Source organism: Lampris incognitus, chromosome 14 (assembly GCF_029633865.1).
Source record: "Lampris incognitus isolate fLamInc1 chromosome 14, fLamInc1.hap2, whole genome shotgun sequence".
Lineage (NCBI taxonomy): Eukaryota > Metazoa > Chordata > Actinopteri > Lampriformes > Lampridae > Lampris > Lampris incognitus.
In genome coordinates this window covers 16,209,963-16,232,257 of record NC_079224.1, presented here as the reverse complement: position 1 = coordinate 16,232,257, position 22,295 = coordinate 16,209,963, and the positions used below count along the sequence as shown (strand labels likewise).

Here is a 22,295-nt window from a genome sequence, read left to right as displayed (position 1 = left end):
TGCATGACCCAGTGCAGGGACCTATTGTTAGAGCTATTTCTACAGTGGAAACAATACGACGTCCTGCTGAAAAGCACAGCTCATCAATATCACTTCCACTTCCACCAACCAATAAAAATGAAGGACGGCAGGACCAGAAGGAAATAACAGCTAGATGTACTTTTCAGAGGAGAGAGGAGAAAGGAAATTAAACAAATGAAAATGAATCAATTAACGGTACTGATAACCAGAGACCCCCATTTATGTTAAATTCTCTATGCATGTCATCACTCAGGGATAGAGATAAAGCAGGAGGAGGATTTCTTCAACTGTTAAACTTTTTCCCTGCATGGCATCAGCTACCAAGCAGCCCCCCCCAGCACTCACCACCCACACCATCCAAACGCTCACCTCTGGCGGTGGCAGTGTGTCTTTAACACTGCCACCACCAGAGGCATGGCGTAAGTGCAGGTAGCGTGTGTCCAAATCCTCTTTTGCTAGTTTAACGGCGGATAATCTGGGCGCAAAGTAAGGCGCATGGTCCAAAGGGTTTGTACTTAGTCTCTCAATTAATCAGAGGTATGTTTTGGGCATAACAGGAAATAAACCAGTGCCGTCATCAACAAAAACAACAACTTAATTTTGTATTCAAGGAACCCAAGGACACTTTACACTAGATAAGAAAAAAAAGAAGATTAAACCAAACATCAAAAGTCTACAGACCATAGGCCTTATTAAAAAGGTAGGTTTTCAGTAGTCTTTTAAAACTGTCCAACGAAGCAGTGTTGTGGATCTCTGCTGGAGCTGCTACAGTAAAGGCTCTGTCCCCTAAAGTCCGCAGGCTGGTGTGGGGGATGGAAAGCAAGCCCTTGTCTGTGGACCACAGATTCCGGGACAGAATATAGGGGTTGAGGAGGTCTAATAGGTAGTGGGGGGTATGGGCATGGAGGGGTTTATAGGTGAGGAGGAGGGTTTTATAAGAAATGCGGGACTTGACCGGGAGCCAGTGAAGGTGGACAAGGGCGGGAGTGATGTGTTGCCTGGGCTTGGTGTAGGTGAGCACCCTGGCAGCTGAATTCTGCACATACTGAAGCCTCTCTAGGGCTTTGCTAGGTACCCCAGACAGGACTCCGCTGCAATAATCCAGATGGGAGGCGACTCCCATATCCTTTACAAGCCAGGTGCGCTTGCACCTTGGTGGATTGCTGTTCTAATGACAGATTTGCCAAGTAGTAAGCACGTTCTGCACCCGCCTGTGTAGGTGCATGTCACTGTTTTAATAACGCGACCTTAAAATAACAGTAAAATACTGCGCCACTGACTTAAGACCCAGTTTTTGTTGGTCAATTCCACAATCGCTTTCCACTGCCTCAAGATAGTGATTTGCCAACAATGCACCTGACCACACCTCATTTTAAGACCAGCATGCCCATGGGCGCTCAGACGGGCACACGTACATTCGCTATTTAAACAATGTAGGTAGGAAAACGACAACTGTTTCAGTCTGAAACTAGACACTTCCACTGCGCGGCGTAAGCTAGAGCCCAGGTCTCTAGTGGACACAGGACCTTATTCTACACGTGTTCAGTAAGCGTTAGGCTCGGCAGGTCATATTTCTCTAGAGCAGCAACCAGTTCGTAGCAGCAGGAAAAACTGCATGAATAATTTAAGGGTGACTTTTAGGGTGCCGATACTGAGTACTGTCTTTTTGTGTCGAACTTGCAATTGTTCAATGTTTTTCATAATTTCTGCGTTTTCATCTTTTCAAGCTTGTTTTTCAAGCCTCACTGAGCGTGTTTTTACTTTGGTAATAACCCCATCCCACCCACCCTTAAAGAGACGGACGAGCTAATCGAAGGTGTGTGAAGTAAGCGAGCGAGTTCCTTGGACTGCGTCACATCTAAAAATAAACAGACTTCACAGAGCCTTGGAAGTGTCTTCTGAATGACACACGGTTATTTTAAAACAAATACTGTTTTTAGGAGACAGTGGATCCTTAGGTTCAACCCCATTAAAAGTCAAGTTCTCTGACAATCCGCTGTGGAAATTTCATCAGCTAGAAGACCAAAATGTCAACGTGATAAAAAAGGGTTGTTTCTAAGATCACGAGAGAGAGAGACAAGGTTAAAAGACATAAAGCAAAATACATGGGTTTTTTTTGCATCTTTTTTTTTTTAATTGAGAATAGGAAAAAAAAGGCTTACTGAGTCCAAATCTGAACCTATATCTTTATGAACTCATAGCTAAATGGGTGAGAAGAGAAAAGACACACACACACACACACACACACAGTGGGTACGGCACAGAGTGCAACCTCTGAGTGCTCCAAAAATACCCATTTTATGCACAAACATAAATCACTGACATGCACAAGGTTAAACACAGGTGAAAAGGATTTGCTCAAAATTTCCCCGTTTTCCATTTGTGGCAGACTTGTTCTGAAAGCGTGATGTAAGCACGCCTGGAGCGCAGGGACTTGAATTACATTATCGTACATTCAGTATCACGGTTTTCTGTAGACTCAGCAATTGTTTGTTTCTGTTTGTGAGCTGTGTGGCTATCTACGTTGTGTGTGTGTAAGCGCAGACATTCACGTCTACCCATTTGTGGAAGTGAAACATGGAGATTACCTCCTCCAGCTTGATGACTATGTTCTACTCACAGCTCCAGTCACTGAACGTTAACCTTGCTGCTGCTCCGCAACACCTTGCCTGGGGCTGGCTGTTCAGTGTCAACGTCAATTTGAGGCATACTATTTACAGACGCAGCCAGCGTAATACTGTCGAATGTCAACATCCATCCTCAGGAAGCAGCTTCTCTCCATATCGCTGCTTTCGGGGGAAATGTCTCAGGCAGGTGCTGTGCATTATCAGAGGGAAGACGGCTGGAATGAAGGTGAACAAGTTTCTCAAAGTCTGCTCTTGTCAGCGTCGCTGCTACGTCAGCAGGGACGATTTATCATCGCTGTCATTTGATCGCTTGATTGATAGCTTCTTCCCCAACGGTCCTAAAATCTGTACACACAGTGTCTGTCTGGGTCTAAATCTAGCTGTTAGCGGTTATCTTATTAAAGACCTACAGGAAACAGGGGCTGATATTGTCAGATGTGATATTATCAGATGTGATATTCGTCACTAACCAAGGGAGGAAAACTAAGGAGACCACAGGAAAGCAAACAGGACAGGTCCGCTCAAGCAATACAGAAACTGCTGGCCAAACCTAAGCCTCCCACCTTGGAGGCTAACTCAGCACTGGACTCACAGTGCACAATACCAAGAAGACATTTGCTTGGCTCATTTGTGCCTAACCCTTGAATTATTTTTGTGTTATACTTGATGAAGCCAAAGACAAAATGGGCCATTACTATCAAGCAATTAATGACCCGTTTCATGTAAATTTACTTAATGCTAAGTAAAAGACCAGAGAAATTAGTCTTCTCATTTGTTTAGATAACGCAAAATAAGCCTCTGTTACAAAACATTATCTCTAATTTCTCTTGAGCCCAGCCGCCAGGGCAGGATTAATGGCTAATTGGTTCATCATCGGCGGTCACTCAGGGTCGAGTATGACTGTCCTCCCTCTGGGTCCCTCTGGGTCCCTCTGGGTCCTCAGGTGGGTGTTGAGGCCGAGCTTGGAGCAGCATAATGGGAGGACGCCTGCGCATGACAGCTTTTTACGTGGAGTGGCTGATGCTCCTGCAGCCACCACATGGTCCTTGGCAGGGGGTGGCCAGAGTCCAATGGCACAGAGAAGCAAGACGACTGGGGACCACCCTCTGTTGCAGCCTTCATTCACCTTCACTGCCGTTGTGACCTGGAGACATCTTCTGCCAGTTCCGCTGTTGAGGTCTCTGTTGGATCGCGCTTCATCTGGAACCTCCCACTTGACCTGTCCGCCTGTGGTGACCCTACCAGGAGCCAAGATCCAGGTGGCAGCAAGCTTCTCTACCATGGCAAGATGGCGATCCAGGAGAAGAGGCTAATTGGTTAATTGAGTTGTGCTGGTCAAGTTAGTGAACGGTGGTGGTGGTGGTGGGGGGGTCAGTGTCAGTGTGGGGTTAATAGGGTCAAGAGCATGGACAAATAGACACAAAAATACAAAATGACCAGCCTCTCCTGCTGTTCAAGGGTTCAGTGAGTTTTATGTGTTAAGAGATTAAACAGTGTTGTTACTATGCAATTGGTTTCAAAAGATGTTTGGAAAACAAGTGGAAAAAGTGGAGAAAAGTGCCTATTACTGATAAGCTGGGGAATGATTTCTTGTGGCATATTGCGTTAGTTTTCACTATTTGATTCTGTCATGTCCACTGGCTGGAAATCTAAAATCCGTGCAAATACATCTATTGAGCACAGAAGTTTTACTTGCAAAATTTATTTTTTCTGCAGTTTTACTTGCAAAATTTATTTTTTCTGTGCTCAAAATTTCCCATTGGTCATTAAAAATCTCACATTGCTCACTCAGCAATGAGGCACAAATATAACGCCATAGTGGCAAAAGAGCATTAATATATGTTATGTGTTATATGGTAAAGATATAATTTTTTACTTAGTAGAATATGTTTTATTTTTTGAATGACTTCATCCAAGCCTCTCCTTGAGTGGGTGATTTTCATTTATCTATATGGCACTTAAACAACAACATACCGTATCACCATCAAGCCAATACATATTCAAAGGAAGGTCAGTTAGTCTAGAATTGTAATCCTTCTTTGGAAACCTAACTTTCAGTAATTGTGATTTGAAGTTTTGTATTTGTATTATTTGTAAAGTGCTTTGAGTGGCTGTTGCAGCTAGAAAAGCGCTATATAAAATACAACTTGATTGATTGATTGAAGAGCATGTAAATAATGGAGTAAGGACTGTAACCAACCCCTCAGGCTGCTGCAGGAAGTTCTTCATGGCCTTGACCTGCTGAAAGTGGCAGGACATGTCTGTAGCCAGCACCATCTCCACCACCAGGGCCCGCAGCTCTCTGGACAAAGACAAAGCAAAAAGTCCTCGAGCTGGAACTTTCTCATGAAGTGTGGGATGCTTAATGAATTCTTAATAGTGCCATAAATTCTCATATGCACAGTAAAAGGCTCTTAGTTTCTGAATCCAGTAAAGAAGACAAAGGCTGCTTGTGTTCATTCAGATTCAGTTTTGCCTTGAGCTATTTATAATATCTACTTTGTCGAGCCTTGGTGTACACCATGAGAAATCAGATTGACACTGGCTCATTTGATGTGGTGTCATATGTGTAACAGAACCACACAATAAAAATTTATTGGATTATTGAAGGCAATGCAAGACTTTAGCTCTCGATTGTTTTTACCACCGGCAGAGAACAGACATTTTGAGCGAATGAAACATGAGTTAAAGACGTGTGATGTGATCAACGTTGCATTACATGATTTTGATGCCTCTCTTTGCCTGCCTTTGTTTCTGCCTCTACCTCAAGTCTTTCTTAGAAATAAATTGCAGTCAGAAAGACTATAAATCAATGTTTTTTTTTCTGTCCGACTGCTTGGCGGCCTGTCGCTCCATCTCCCTTTTCCTCTACATCTCTTTCATTCCCTTTTGCTCTCCATAAGCTGCTTCATCATGTTTCCTGTCCCCCCCCCCTATTCACTTTCACTTTATCTCTGTCTTTCTCCCTCCCTTTCTACCTTATCTCTCTCCCGCTCACCTCCAGTCATCCTTGGAGAGGTTGTAGAGGATATTCATTTCATCATCATCTTGCAGTAGGCGGTACGCTGCGCTGACATGGTGACTCTCCAGCACCGAGCGGTCATTGTACAGAATTGCTGTGTCTGACCTGTCAATGAAGGCCAAACATGAGCAATTGCTTTTTCGTAAGATCCCAGATGTGAAAGAGACAGAAATCAATGGTTGACCCCCTTTACATTGCTACTACAGCATTTTATCCAATGTATTCTTTATTAATGGTATTGCTCACCATTGACATGAACTTGCTATGTTGTTAATACTGTGTACTATGCACATTAGGACAGGCTAAACTTACAAAGAAACTATTGTGCTGACAGCCCACAAGGTTTTATTTTCATGGAATAGTTTGCCCTTCAATCTGTAAAGAACATTATGTGTTTTCTTGTACCAAGGGTGCAGAGTTCATATAGACCACCTCTTGCCCACTGTCTGCATTGCAGGGCTAGCCTGATGTGGAGGTAAAACCACTGCCAGGTGCTCAACCCACCGGCTGTAGAGGAACATATTGATTGGGTGAGCCAGTGCCATGCATTTTTGATTGCATGATCCATTACCTTGTCTGAATGTGGAAGTTGTTTGTGGTCCCTGTGTGCTCATAGTCGTGTACTGCCGCTGCAAAGATCATGGCAAAGATCTCCAGCTCTGTCAACCAATGCTGGGGGAAGGAAGAGAGGAAGGAAGGAAGGAAGGAAGGAAGGAAGGAAGGAAGGAAGGAAGGAAGGAAGGAAGGAAGGAAGGAAGGAGGAAGAAGAAGAAGAAGAAGAAGAAGAAGAAGAAGAAGAAGAAGAAGAAGAAGAAAAGCAATGGGAGAGAGTTAGCAGAGGAATAGAGGAGGGGAAGACGGTTTGGAGGAGCAGTGGGGGATATGAAGGGGAGAAGACAGGAAAAGACAAGGATGTCGAAGGCAGCAGCGGGGAGGTCAAGACAGAGAGGGAGGAGAGGGAAGGGGATAATGAACAGGGGAAGAAAGAATGAAAGGAAAATGCAGGAAATGGAAGTTTAGTGGGCAAAAAAAATGTCAAACATTCTTACAACGGTGGCAAAAAATGGCACAAAGAATGCAGTCACAAGCGTTGTTTGCAGAAGGGTTACATAGCCACTGGGCAGATACTCAGAGAGGAGACTGCAGAGAAAAGGTCAGAGAGGCAGAGAGAAACCCTAAGATAAGTGAAGATATTCGAGAACCACATTTCATTCTGTCATGGTCACTCCCCGCCTGTTCATTTTTCCTGACTGACAGTGCTTTTGTTCTGTCATTGCTGCCCCCCCCCCCCAACAAGTGATGCTTCTATTTTGCATCACTCCCCTAACAAGGCAAGCCCAAAAGTCATACTTTGTCACTGTTAGGGTAATGAATGCAGTCTAATAAGTGTTTTCTCCTGTTTATTCATCGTGGGTCACAACTACTGCAAAATAAAGGAGGCTATTGTCAAAGATAGAATAGAATAGAATAGAATACCCTTTATTAGTCATTTTGTACATACATACATACAAATGAAATTTACTCTCTCCATTTAACCCATCCTAGCTGTGTAGCTAGGAGCAGTGGGCAGCCGCCGCGCAGCACCCGGGGATCAGCTCCAGTTCGTCTTGCCATGCCTCGGTCAGGGGCACAGCCAGGAGTATTAACCCTAACATGCACGTCGTTTTTGATGGTGGGAGGAAACCGGAGTACCCACAGGGGAAACCCACACAAACACAGGGAGAATGTGCAAACTGCACACAGAAAGGACCTGGGACGACCTTGGGTTCAAACCCAGGACTTTCGTGCTGTGAGGCAACAGTGCTAACCACTGGGCTAGCATGCCGCCCATATATAGGATCCTTCTATTTCACTTCTATCTTGTTAATTAAAAAAAAGCTTTAATTGTTTTATCATAAAATACACACCCTCCCACAAAATCAACTTAAATCTATCATCTATAAATTTAAGATCAAGTGATTGAGGACTGGAACTCTATGCACGTAACTTGGACCCGAATTTGTATGTCAGTATTGACTCATGTGTGTGTGTGAGTACGTACAGCATACAAGCACATTTGTGGGTGGTTAGTTTCCAGTGAGATATATACGCTCTGAGTGCAATCACCTACACACAGAGAGATTAGTGCTGGAGGCCCAATCGATAGCAGTGACTAATCAACAGCTGTCTAAGGGGTAGTCATTCAGAGCAGGGAGCAAGATGGCTGACACCCCACCCCACCGCTTCCCAGCACATTTTCTAGTGGGCCTGCTTTATGAATGACCTGTTGATTGCTGATTTAATGGAGTCTGCAGGGCCTGGAAATGATAGATGCCATGCTACTGCTCTCCCAGCAGCCTGGGGCTCAAGCCGTAATGCAGTTTACTCCACCAGGCACTGCCCTGCGAAACACACCATGTCAACAGCTGTCGCAGCCACCTTATTAAGATGATTAAATAAAAACACAAGGAGCAAGGAACGTCTGGCTGGCTAGTACTGAATAAGGCTTTGGTGAAGCAAATTTTGTTTTGGAACAAATGCCGCATCAGAAAAGCCCTAAAGTTACTGGTTTGGGTAATTATGACCTCTGGGTCACCAGATGGAGTGAATGAATTATGAAATATGGAGGAAAAGAACAAAGATTCAACTCTGATGTTATTGGGTAACTCTTAGATATGTAACAGCACGGGGAAATATCTGAACTCGGAGTGCAAATTCTGATATAGCAGTGGTCGACAATCACACCGCCACATTTTAAAAGATGCTCCTCTTCCCTTGAGCAAAACGAGGGTTAAGGTAGGATTCTCCTTGGACTTGTTTTTCTCCCTTCAAAAAGGATTACCCATTGATTCTCCCGAGGACAAAAGAAGCCACATTCAGAAGGCCCATGTCAGTCAAAGCTGCATTAAGGCAGCAATGCGGCAGATGACAGAGATGTTCTGAACACAAAGTGCATCAAACCCCACTTCCAACTTACCACCGTGTTCTTCTGCTGTTTCTCCACCCACTATATATACTGTACTCTCATATAGTTCCTTTTTTTTTTCTTTTTCATTTGTATTTACTTGGTATAATCAACTGTTGAGAACATCGTTTTTTTTTCTTTCAATACATTTTCCCCCTTTTTCTCCCCAATTGTACATGGCCAATTACCCCACTCTCCCAAGCTGTCCCGGTCAGGCTGCAGACTACCACATGCCTCCTCTGAAACATGTGGAGTCACCAGCCACTGATTTTCCCCTTAGAGTGAGGAGTTTCACCAGGGGGATGTAGCGCGTGGGAGGATCATGCTATTCCCCCCAGTCCCCCCCCCCCGAACAGGTGCCCTGACTGACCAGAGGAGGCGCTAGTGCAGCGACCAGGACACATACCCACACCCGGCTTCCCACCCGCAGACACGACCAATTGTGTCTGTAGGAACGCCCGACCAAACCGGAGGTTAACATGGGGATTCAAACAGGCGATCCCCGTGTTGGTAGGCAACGGAATAGACCGCTACGCTACCTGGACGCCCCACTTGTTTTCTTTTTTGTTGTATCCTATTTCTTTGGTGTGTGTGCTACTCACCACCATGCCAGTCTTGAGCAGAAGGTAGTGTACTGTCTGTGTGACATCGGCAGCATGCATCAGGTTGTGGTAGGGGTTTTTATGTTTGCTGTAGCCCACCTCCAGGGCTTCCACGAACGACACCACCGCAGAGATGGGGATCTGGAGGCAGTCAAAACACCCCAAAAATAATTACGAGTAAGACACAGGTAAGAGTTGGAATGGTCTTTGGTCAAGTGTTCGATTGAAAATCCTGCTGCAATTTGGATAAGTATACAGCTTCCTTCTGCATCTGTAACGGACATTGAAGGACCGCGAATCAAACATCATTCATGAATCTCAGTGGCTCTCAACAAGTGCCATGATTACACTTTAATGACACCTCAGTCGTCTGTGCTGTTTACCATGATACCGTTCTCAGATGCTTTCACGCTAAGTGAAGTGTCATCACCATGGAACAATACGGAAGAGAAGCTGCACTACAATGCACTGAAGGCTGAGCTCAGATGTGGAAACAGCCCAGCCAGACCTCTCTTGCAATATGCTCCAAATGTCAATGTTGAAACTTGAACTCACAATCTGACAGTCAAGAGTAATACCACGGACCCTCAAGGGGTTGGTGGTACCTCAAAATACTTACTTACATTCAGTACTAGAACGCCATCAGAGATTAAGAATAATGAAGTGGCACTGGAAATCTCTTCATAACAAGTGACGAATACTCTTGGGTTTGTCACTGATTAATGATCCGGAGAAAAGGCAAGACAGCGGACCAAGGAGATTTAACTTGTAGGTACTTTACCTTGTAGCGGCTAATGAGATCGTATCTTGTGAGCAGCTCATAGAATATGAATTTGAGAGCGTGGTCCCCGCTGGCCTCGTTCAAAGCAAACACATCGAATGACCACTTGTCCACATTCTGTTTTGGGGAAACACAGTTGAGACAGATGTGCATGCTTCATCAACAACATGCTGTTTAAGACAGTGTGGGAACACAGATGGTTACTGTTAGCATGCACATTCAGGAGTGTTTGCTGATTCCTATCTCTGTGAGCAAGCATGCCTGAGAGGCTTTGGTTAAGTTGGTTCTTCTCCTTAAAGTTCCATCCATCCATTATCCAAGCCATTTATCTGAGGTCCTGTCACAGGATGCTGGAGCCTATCCCAGCAGTCATTGGGTGGCAGGCGGGGAGACACCCTGGACAGGCTGCCAGTCCAGCACAGGGCCGGCACACACACACATTCACACCTAGGGACAATTTAGTATGGCTGATTCACCTGACCTACATGTCTTTGGACTGTGGGAGGAAACCGGAGCACCCGGAGGAAACCCACGCAGACACGGGGAGAACACGCAAACTCCACAGAGGACAACCCAGGACGTCGGACTACCCCGGGGTTTGAACCCAGGACCTTCTTGCTGTGAGGCGACCGTGCTAACCACTGTGCCACTGTGCCTCCTTAAAGTTGTTTTATTAAATTTTCCTCCCATTAGGAGAACTCAAAAGGAGGATTAAACATGCCTTGAGTTAAACGTTTGTGTGTGTGTGTCGGCATGCATGAATGACTATGTTGTTGTCACAATTATAGGGACAGAAGGAGCTCAAGTGGAATTTCATCGGTGTGTGTGTGTGAGTGTGTGCGCGTTCATGCTAATACCTTAAGCACAGATATGACTGAAGGAGGGTAACTGAGTCCCACCATGTTGGAGGTGCGTCTGTACATCCTGTTAGGATGAGATAAAAACATCAAATGGGGTGCACCGCTGAGTGTAAATGCCAGCATCACCAGGGGATGCCACACCAGCACCAAAACACAATCTTGATTGCAACCTGGAAAAGACTCGCTGCATCACCAGCCAACGAGCAAACCAGCAAAAACACCAGAATAAGAACATAACCCCACAGCAATTTGTTTTTAAACGAGAGAGCTTTAAAAAATACTGTAGCATCTGTATAGTAAAGAGTGATTTTTTTTTTCTGGAGGAAAATATTCACGTCGTTGTTAAAATAATGGCGCAAATACCAGATTCATATTAGCCATGACAAGGAAGGAGTAGATAGTTACAATTACAATTTAATTTAGCAGATGCTTTTATCCAAAGCGACGTCCATCTGAGAGTTAATAAAACACAAGCAAGGATCTGGTCAGGAGGCGACAATGCAAAGAAGTGTCAAAAAACTAGTTTCAAGTCCGATAGGACATAGGTGTCAACAGGCAGTGCACAAAGACAATGCATAGGGTGCATAGAAGCAAAATTTTAAAGATATTATTTCAATTATTATTTTATTATTTAAAGATATTATTTTAAAGACAGTGTTATTATAAATGATAAGTAGATTCAGTGGATTTTTTTTATTTTAGAATATAAAGGCTATCAAAGTGAGCTTTGCTCACTATTTTGGATTAATTTGATGAATACCATGCAGCCTCATATGATGCCATGCTTCACATGCACATTTCTGCACCTTATACTTCATCCCACATGGTCTCAGGAGTTTATCAACTTCTCCCCCCCTCTTATTTTGCAAAGTGAACACGTTGGAAGTAATTTTAAGATCAAACTGATTCTTATTTTGTCACACTGGAGATGTGTGCAAAATGATGGATGTAAGAGCATTGTCAAGATGCGGTCGTGTGGGTGTCTAGTGTGTTCGAATATCAGCCAAAACCAAGCAGTGGCATCCTCTTCTCCCAAATGTTGTCTTTGAAATGTCTATTCATTGTATAAAAGCCAATGCCATGTGGATGATGATGATGATGATGATGCACGGTGTGCAGCTCTGCATAATACAGACAGCTGACTCAGTGCACACAACATACAGAGATACTTGTAGGGCTGTGCGATATGACAATATATATCATGTGATGATAGAAAACGTCTATCATTTCATATTAAGCTCTATCGTTTATTTCGTTGTGTCGCAAATCGCACTCTTTACAGCAATATTTTTTGTCATTTGGACGACCCTTTCCGCTCTTTGCACAGCATGGACGCAGGCAGGAAATGTGCACGAAGGCAATACAAACAAACATGGAGGACGTCTGTGAATGTTCTCATTAATTCAGGTCATGGTTATCCAAAGGAGTTGAATCAAGTGCAACTGGATGGACTCCTTTGGATAACATGGAGGACAGTGAACGAAACGCAGGACGGGGAAATTCCCGAACAGAAGGACTCGGACCAGCGAGGACAAAACAAGGAGCTTGTACCTAAAAGAGGGGCCACTTCTATCATATGGACGTGGTTTGGGTGTGAAAAGTCTGACACGGACCAGAAAACGTATATCGTGATATGAGATTTTGGTCATATCGCACAGCCCTAGATACTTGTAACGCGAGTCTTGACGGGGATTTTAGACAATACAAGGGGAAAGTGAAGGCGGTGACGTGGGGTTTAGAGCGGCTCAGTACCACAGCGGTGACAGGTGGTAAACTGGCAGCAATACAGGAAGGTGATTACACCGTGGTGAAACAATATGAATTATTAAAGGTTGCAGGCATTCATTAACAGGCCGCGAATCGATGAGTATACGCACGGACGTCTGTGTGTGAGTTTATTTGTGTGTGTACGCCCACACGCGGTGGCTTTTGTTTGTTCGCGTCTATGACAAGCGACGTCATCCCAGTGACATTTAATGTGTCACAACCCTGGCTGTGATGTGGCGAAGCCGTCACCGCTCACACCTCTCAACAAAAATGCCGGCCTGCACGGCGTGGACAATGCTGCGAAAGCGGGGCTTTTCTTCCGTACGCCGCAGCATCAGTCCCATCTGGCGGGTGAAAGTCGACGCTAGCCAGTCCCGCACCTCTGACGGCACCGACTCTGACTGGATATCACTCAGCTCATCCTCTGTGTCCACCAAACGCCTGTGAGAGAGAGACAGAGAGAGAGAGAGAGACACACACACAACCTGAGAGACAGTGGGTGACGGCACCTATTGCTATTGTTGTTGTTGGATATCATAATCCTGTTGTTGTTGGTGTTATTATAATCATTGTTGTGTTGTGTTGTTTTACATGCTTTGGCAAGATGTACAAAATGTATGTCATGCCAATAAAGCAAATATTGAATTGAATTGAGAGAGAGAGAGAGAGAGAGAGAGAGAGAGAGAGAGAGAGAGAGAGAGAGAGAGAGAGAGAGAGAGAGAGAGAGAGAGAGCGAGCGAGCGAGAGAGAGAGAGTGAGTGAGCCAGAGATACAGAGAGACAGAGAGAGAGAGGGAGAGCAAGAGTGACAGACGGCGAGAGTGAGAGTGAGAGAGAGCGAGAGGAAATAGCTTAAACATGTATCATAAATTGCAGCTTGACTGTGACCGGGGATCAAAATCAAAAGCCAATGCTTCTCATCAAATAACAACTCCTCTTACATAACATGCAAACATGGCAAGCTTCTTGAAACACCAGGGTGCCGGGTTAAAATCCAATTGTGTGATGTAATGCCCCACAGCACCTCTGTTGTGCAGACACGTACGGCGGATCAGGCATAAGTCCCACTGCATCTCGCCCCCCGCACTAAACATGTGTTTATGACACACATATAGAGTAATGACACTGAATCGGCAGTAAGGACACTACGTGGATAGTCTATCGGATTGCTCATCATCCCAGATCCCGGAGTGGTCGGTGCCAATCTGGCTCAGTCGAGGGGAGTCTTACATAATTCCATAAGCCTGATCATATCTGGAACCACCGGACCTGAAGTAAACTACTTACACAGAACAAATGGACTTATTCACAAACACACTGAGGCATGTCCGCGCACAGGTACAGTACCATCTGCCTATAGTGGACAGACAGACATCACACCTTGACCTTTTTTGAATGTACACCCTGAGCCCCTATCACTCCTCATGAAAATGTAAGATTAGAGGGAAGAGAAGCAGTAATATTACACCGAAGGTACATTTCCAATGATGTTCCTAAATTTCATTTATTCTTCCTTTACTGATGCCGTTCAGTTACACTGTGTAAATGCACGCTGGTACAAGTTAACAGGTGTGAACTGGGCAGGGAGATACACGCCGGCACCCATACCAACATGTACCCTGCCTCTGCCAAATGACGGAAGCTCAGCAGGTACAGGCTTGGTTAGTACTTGGATGGGAGACCTCCTTGGAAAAACTGAGTTGCTGCCGGAAGTGGTGTTTGTGGGTCAGTAGGGGGCAGTCTTCCGTCTGGCCCTAATAAAAACAACAAATATCAAATCCCAATGCTGCAGTGACAGGGGACACTGTGCTGTAGGAGACGGCGTCCTTCAGATGAAACATTAAACCGAGGTCCTCACTCACTTTGGTCATTAAAGATCCCATGGCACTCATTGCAAAGAGTAGGGGGTTCCCTGGTGTCCTGGCAAAATTCCCAACCCGGCTCTCTCCATCTGGCCACCTAATCATCCCCCCATGTAACTGCTCAATGATTCCTCCCTGTCCACCTCAAGCGGATGTGGGGTGAGCATTCTGGCACAAAATGGCTGCCGTGTATCACCCAGGTGGATGCTACACATTGGCGGTGGTTGAAGTGAGTTACCCCCTTCAATGTGAAGTGCTTTGGGTGTCTAGAAAAAGTGATATATAAATTCAATGATTATTGTTATTATTATTACAGAGAATAATACATGGTGATTTTCTCACCTCGTCTCCTCAATGTACACCGATTCCAACACGGATGCTGCATACTCGAGGTTTTTCTTCAGGTCGACAAGGGATGCCTCTCCTCTTTCTAGCTGTTTCACTAGGCATCTTAACCTAGAAAAGAGACACATTAATCATTTAACAAAGTGGATTGCGCTGCTTTGCGCAAAAATAATAATAATAACAAAATAAAAATAAAAAATACATAATAAAAAAAATCGACAAGCGTAAATCTTAGTGGTGGATTTTCTTGGTTTGTATTTCAAAGCGTCAAAAAGATTAATTCCTTGCTTCAGGCATTTGGTGTACATTCACCTGAAGTTCAGCAGTAATGCATTAATTCTGCTTTTTAGCTTTGAGCAATAAATGTTGTGCATTTATTGATCCAAATGCAATAAAGCAACTCAATGAATCTCAATGAACAATGTATTTGTGTCACATCATTTTTTTCCCTACATCTTTATACGTTGCTTTTTCTTTTAAATGCTAACATATTCAATATGAATGCATAAAAACAAACTTGATTAGCTTCCCTCCAGACATGCACAAGCTGTGAAAAACTAACCAAAAATAGGACGAAGGCAAAAAGTAATTTTGCATCAATGGCTGTGTGCTGTAATTTATTACAATATGCCACCTGCTACTGATGTGAAGTTCGATTGGTCTTTTCACTGTAAATGCCCAGAGTTTAGCAGAATTCAGATTTATTCAGTGAGGCTGAACCCATCGTTGCACTGTACAGGAGGAAGGGGCTGGGGGGCCACAGAAGGCTCTGTCATGGCCCACCAATATATTCCTTACCAAATATTACCTAAAGGGCTATCAAGTTAAGTTTCCAAAATCTGTCACTGAACATAGCCATAGAACAATGTTATATATACATACCTACATAAACAACATAAATTATGCTTAGGCCATATAAAAATGGGACTAAATTGTTTTGATACAGCTGTGGAGTCCTGCCATTTATCTACTGTGTTTGTAATCTGGCGATTCATGTTGTGCACACCTTTGATTGCTGACAACTGATATGATACACTTTATTTGTCGCTGTGGGGAAACTGGGGTGTATGAACAAGTGCCAGCAAGTGCGCTAGTCACATTTCTAGTCATCTGAGGCGAATCAGCAATGGAAAAGGATCCGACGTTTATTTCCCTCAACGCCTCATGGGATCCAGGGAACGTAATATCATGAGTAATGTAACATAGCACAGCAGCAATTTCATCCTAATAAGGGGAAGGCCGCTTTCCATAGCTTTTTTGCTAAGTCCATACGTAGGCTACTTCACCAACAGTCTCCATTATAACAAAGAGCAGCGAGTGGCTGGATTTCACTGAGACAGTGGTAGTCACCAGTTGGCTTTTGCAGCAACTGTGTCTTTAAGTAGTAAAGCTCTTTGTACAGCTGATATTGCGCATAGGTTTCTGTGTAGATCTAATATGGGCGGGTGTCCGGGTGGTGTGGCGGTCTATTCCATTGCCTACCAACATGGGGATTGCCGGTTCGAATCCCCGTGTTACCTCCAGCTCGGTCGGGCACCCCTACAGACACATTTGGCCGTGTCTGTGGGTGGGAAGCTGGATGTGGGTGTGTGTCCTGGTCGCTGCACTAGCACCACCTCTGGTCGGTCGGGGCGCCTGTTCAGGGGAAGGGGGAACTGGGGGGAATAGTGTGAACCTCCCATGCGCTACGTTCCCCTGGCAAAACTCCTCACTGTCAGGTGAAAATAGGCAGCTGGTGACTCCACATTTATCAGAGGATGCATGTGGTAGTCTGCAGCCCTCCCAGGATCAGCAGAGGGGGTGGTGCAGCGACCAGGACGACTCGGAAGAGTGGGGTAATTGGCCTGATACAAATGGGGAGACAAAAAAAGGGGGGGGTCTAACATGGGCCAATGTATAGTACAATTATATAACAACTGTCATGTTTACCTTTTAATGAAAAAGAAAGGGTCAGCAATAGAGAGGATCCAATTAACGTCCATTTAAGGGTCATAAAACCCATTTTGAGAGGGTCTGAAAAATGCTGCAACCTAGTGCCCAACTTTTTCGTTGTGTTTGTTTGGATATTCTAGTTGTTTTCATGCTCACTGTTAAATGAGCAACAGCCTAAATTCACTCAAATGCAGTCTGATATACTACTATACTGACCCTCTTCCATTCTGTCAATCTTGATTTATTTACACAGTGAAGTTGAATGCACTGAATAGTAGTGGTGAGTATATGGTGGTTATAGGGTTGAGAGAAACTATATATATTTTTTCCTCTTCTAAAGCCCAGTTGTAGTGAAAAGGATATTTTTATAAAAGACTTTGCAGTCATTGCCACCGAACCGCTGCACTGTCACTGATAAAGAAATCGGCCATGCCGAGGTCAAAGACGTCTTGGATTGACAAGAGAACTCGATTACACTCGATTGGTTTTGGAAACACTTGAGAAAGCACAGGCACTCTTTAGGTGCTACCTTAGCACTACAACCCCTTTCGGCAACCCCCCCCCGCACAGCCGTACGTTTCCACATCGCCACATGTTTAAAAAGGTCTACTCGTCTTCTTCAGTTTAACAGTGTGGTGGTTAGATGTTCTTGGATGTACAGGCAGAACACGTGATCGTTTTTCCCTCCAAAATCCACATAATCAGCAAGCTAATACGTCTCACATAAGGGACTGGTGACTGAGAAATGAATGAATGAATGAATGAATAAAAAGAAACATGTTGATCAATTAAAGAAGACGGTGTGCGGAGCCACAACTCCATAGTCTCATTGAACATGTAATTTAGTTGGTGCATAGATTAATTATGATTATCAAGAACAGCTGTGTGCCTGCAGACTCCCCTGCTAGCATTTATGAGCAGACAAACCGCTCCCTCCCTTTGCAAGCCAGTTATCAGACGATTATTCGCCATAGCTTTTACATCTTCAATTCATAACACGGTTTTTATACAGCCAACGGATGGTGCCAGCGTGCAAATCTAGGAAATTGATGATCAATGGCGCCAAATGAAAGGCGCCTGAGAGGAACGTTTGCTTCTCCTGAATGCTTTTATAGAAAGCTTTGTCACATACTCACGCCTCTTGTTGGTCCAAAAATAGAAGTTAATGAACCATGAGAATCGAATTATCCTGGAAGTTTTTTATTTCTTTGCTTTTTTTTATTTTAGGTGGACCTGCAGCTTGATGGCAAGTTTCTTCCCTAGCTGTTGTCCACATAACATACCCCACAAGTTAACAGTTTTTCTCGACTGAACCAGCAAAAAACACATGGCATTATGCTTTCAACTTTACCCTTCTACTACATCTGAATGAATTTCACAACTCTTTCCGCACATGGAAATGTCACACAAATTATTGCATGTTTTATTACGTATTTGTGCAAAGGAAAAAAATCTGACACCATCCTCCATATTTCTGCAATCCAAAATGCTAAACTCAAAACACAATTATTCACGCCAAAAATGAACAGAAACAAAAAATATCCTTCAAATAATTCAACACTACAGCACAATTATTTCTCCTGTAATTGTGCCTTTCTCCTGCTACACTTGTTTCTTATTTTACCAGCACCTATACTAGGTCTGTAAGTTTGTTTCTTTACTGACTCATATATCCTTTAATCTTCTATTTTTTAGGACACTGACTACTGCTGAACCTACATGTGCTACAAGGACCTGGCCATCATGACCAACCTGACTACATTTCTACACTATTTGTGGTACAAATATGGCTGAGCTACACTTCATTTTCTTTCAATGGTATTGCATCGAGATGAAATTCAGATTTTGTCATGTTGTGTTACATGATTTTGTTGTCTAAATTAATAATAGCGAGGACTGAAAATATTTAAGGGCATGTTATGTGAAAACTAGTTTTGATTTGACATTATACTTTATATTGAACCAAACAGTTCAATGTGATCAATGTGATGAACCTCAGTTGGATTTCTTGGGAAATGTTACACAATATCGATCAGGATATTTGCCTGTCTATGCAAAAATACCAAGTTTATGAATGGCATGATAATGATATTTCCCATGTCACCCAGCACTAGATCTGCAATAAACCCATCATGAATGAGGACTTGTTGGCTCACTGCTACTGTCTTCCATGTGTCTTGGAACAGACTGGAAGAGGAAAACACACTCCAACATTGTGCAACTACAAAAAAAAGTTGTTAAACATCATGCACATAGTATATTTATCTAGAACTGAAATCTGAAATGTACATTTCCTTTGATATGTTTCAGAGTATGTCTTACGAAAACAGTTGAGTTCGATTACAGCATTATTCATTAATATACAAATTCCTGGGTCTTGTACAACAAAACGACTTTTCCTTTCTGTTCATTTTGCTCATTCATTGTGTCCCAATATGTGCTGTTATGCATTCATCTGATTATTGTTTTACCTGCCAAACATATGAGGCCTCATTCATCAATCGTTCGTTCCTATGTATAAATGTGTTCTTACACACCCATGGGATTTTTTTAGCCCTGAAGTTTTTTTTTTTTGGGGCCCCTTTTTTCTCCCCAATTGTACCTGTCCAATTACCTTACTCTTCCGATCTGGGGAGGGCTGCAGACTACCACGTGCCTCCTCCGATACATGTGGAGTCACCAGCTGCTTCTTTTCACCTGACAGTGAGGAGTTTCACCAGGGGCACGTAGTGTGTGGGAGGATCACGCTATTCCCTCCAGTTCCCTCTACCCCCCCCCCCCCAAACAAGGGCCCCGACCGACCAGAGGAGGCGCTAGTGCAGCGACCAGGACACATACCAGCATCCGGATTCCCACCAGCAGACTCGGTTGTGTCTGTAGGGATGCCCAACCAAGCTGGAGGTAACGCGGGGATTCAAACTGGCGATCCCCGTGTTGGTAGGCAGTGGAATAGACTGCCAAGCCACCCGCATGCCCTTAAGCCCAGAAGTTTGTCTCAGAGACCAGTGTAGAGCCTGGGTAACCCCTGAATTTAGACACCAGGTGGCTTTCGCTGATGTCCCTGCAAGCCTGGGTGATTGCTCATTACAAGAGGTGGACAATAGATGTTAGGGGGAAGGAATTACAAATAACCACCAGGCTTTGCTTCTGACTGTCAGACAATCTTGAGAGCTAAAAAAAAATTCTACGAGTGTGTAAGAACAAATTCGTACGCACGAACGACTGACGGATGAGACTTAATCAGCAGTCCCATGAGGGTGGGCGACCAAATCACACATCCTCAGCAACACGACCAGTTTGTACTCTCTTCTGTCAAGCTGTTACCAGGCAACACCTGGGGCCACATGCATTATATCCCACACATACACTGGTATTTATAAAAACAGAATGTGCCGTGAGAACGTGTGCACCTCACGCCCTCGTTAGACCATTTGTACACGTTTTTCTAGAAAGATCTGAGGGTGACATGATGCGATGGGGTGGAGATGAAATATAAGGAGAGACGAACCTTTGAGTAAAATATTATTTGTTTAGGTTGGAAACCAGCTGCACTGATAGTGTGAGTGCGTGTGTGTGCATGTGTGTGTGTGTATTTTCCGTTTACACAGAGGTTTGTAAAATGCCAATCAAAGGCACATTTATTAAGGCAACATTGATTAAGTACTTGTGTGATTTTTTCTTATCATTGTTTTAATGTACATTAAGGCAGAGTCAACATTTTATTTATCTGTTAATATTCTTTTTATCCTTAGTTGTGGCCCACCTTGTAAAGCGGTTTTAGGTATGAGCGCTACACACTAATCGGCGATTACGTTTCTGAGATATCACTGCTGATGGAGGTTCATGGTCATCAACGATTCCACACAAAGCCGTGTGGCCCAAAATGGAAGCGGTGCGTCGATCCACACCAGATGAAGCAGGGCTGTCCTGCCCGCCTCCTGTTGCCTTCACGCTTTCTGTGTAGATTGATGTGCTTTTTTGCCTCCCATTTATAATCCGACCATTTTTTTTAAAATTCTGTTGGGGTCCTTTGCTCGGAACATACGGGGCTGATGGTCTCTGTTACTTTCTATATACTATCTATACCATTCTATATGCTGGCTTCTGTTTGTGATCCCAGACATGAGATTGCCAAATAAAACACCTTTTCTTCTTTCAAGTTCTCCGACAAGCACCTGGGGAGTGCCTGTCTTACAGTGGGAGTGGAAATCAGGCTTGTGCATGTGCGTACAGTTACACAATGACTGAGATTTATAAAATAGAACCACGCGTGTACACGGCTTTATAATTATATGGCAGCACGAATTCATGTTTACAGCTGCCTCACCCAGTACCAGTGTGGGAAGATGGCGCCGCGAACTTATGTTTGTGGCGGCCTCACCCAGTACCGTCCATACAGTGTCTTTGTCTACGCCTGCGTCTAAGTTTGTGTCTTTGCTTGATTGGCTGGGAGAGCTGGTGCTGGGTCGGCTGGGGGAGCTTGGTCTGCTCCGTCCTGTGGGCCCAGGGACCACAGTCCTGTCTGGAGCTGCACCCGAACAGTAAAAACCGAGGACGGTCTGACAGGACACGGAAGCGGGGCAGGCTAAGCTAACTGCTAGCCCATGCAGACCGGCAGTTCCGACAGTCATCGGCTGGCGTTCCTTCTCCTGGACAGTACATTTTTAAAAATTTTTTTTAAAATAGTTTTGATATATGTGTTCTTGTAGTTTTTAGATATGTGCTTTTGTCTTTGTGCTGTACTGCTGTGAGCTGGGGAAAACGATATTTCGTTTCATTTCATGTACGCAAGTACATGAAAAGAAATGACAAGGTGTTCCTGACTCTTGATAAAGCTGATGTAAAGAATGTATATGCAAATTTCTGTCTTTGTGCACACATACAGTTTTAGTCATGAATCTACACAAGAGTTTGATGCATGTGGCTCCTGGTGTCTTGTTTTTATTACTACCAAGAATTTTTACAAAGTGGTTTCTTAAAATTAAAAAACGAATTTAAACATTTCAAATATTGCATATTGAAGGACAAACAACGAAAGTTTCTCAAAAATCAGCACAAAAACCGAGCTGACCAAGGCTTTTGAACAACCAGGTTTTTGTTATCCAAATTAAAAAAAAGTAGAGAGTTGTGGGGTGATAAGGCTAGTGAGAAGGGCTCTCAGATCGATCAATGTCTGTCAACTCAAACAAAATGTGTTCATTTAACCTGCTGTTATCGGCAAGAGGGGTGACAGGCCGGGTTAATAGCATAAGCCTGGCACGGGGATGCCCGGGCATCGGGCCAGCCAACTTCTCTTCTGTCCTGGGGAAAGGACTGTCTAATGTACCAGAGAGATGGCGGTGCATTCGCTATGGCTGCAAACTCAGCTCATGAAAAAGTCAAGAGATGTGAGAATTTTTGACTTCCCCTTTCAACTTCTCTTCACTTCCTTCTTAAAAACATCGATTTGGTCCATCAACACATGCCAAGTTCACAGTCAGCTTTCTAGACATGCTCAGGAGGTCAAGGCTTCAAATACACTTCTTACTAGCTG

The 22,295-nt window shown here is 44.0% G+C and overlaps 1 protein-coding gene across 1 annotated transcript in view; it reads right to left on the bottom strand.

Moving 5' to 3' along the window:
* pde1cb (phosphodiesterase 1C, calmodulin-dependent b) overlaps positions 1-22,295 on the bottom strand; it is a 104,384-nt gene that overhangs the window by 10,044 nt on the left and 72,045 nt on the right. Inside the window, exons 4-12 of the mRNA XM_056293103.1 lie at positions 14,828-14,941; positions 13,971-13,973; positions 12,883-13,065; positions 10,855-10,921; positions 9,998-10,114; positions 9,217-9,357; positions 6,242-6,342; positions 5,647-5,775; positions 4,849-4,950 (exon numbers count right to left, since the gene is read on the bottom strand). Of these exons, the coding sequence (XP_056149078.1) occupies positions 4,849-4,950; positions 5,647-5,775; positions 6,242-6,342; positions 9,217-9,357; positions 9,998-10,114; positions 10,855-10,921; positions 12,883-13,065; positions 13,971-13,973; positions 14,828-14,941 (957 nt within the window). The remainder of the gene's footprint in view (positions 1-4,848; positions 4,951-5,646; positions 5,776-6,241; positions 6,343-9,216; positions 9,358-9,997; positions 10,115-10,854; positions 10,922-12,882; positions 13,066-13,970; positions 13,974-14,827; positions 14,942-22,295) is intronic.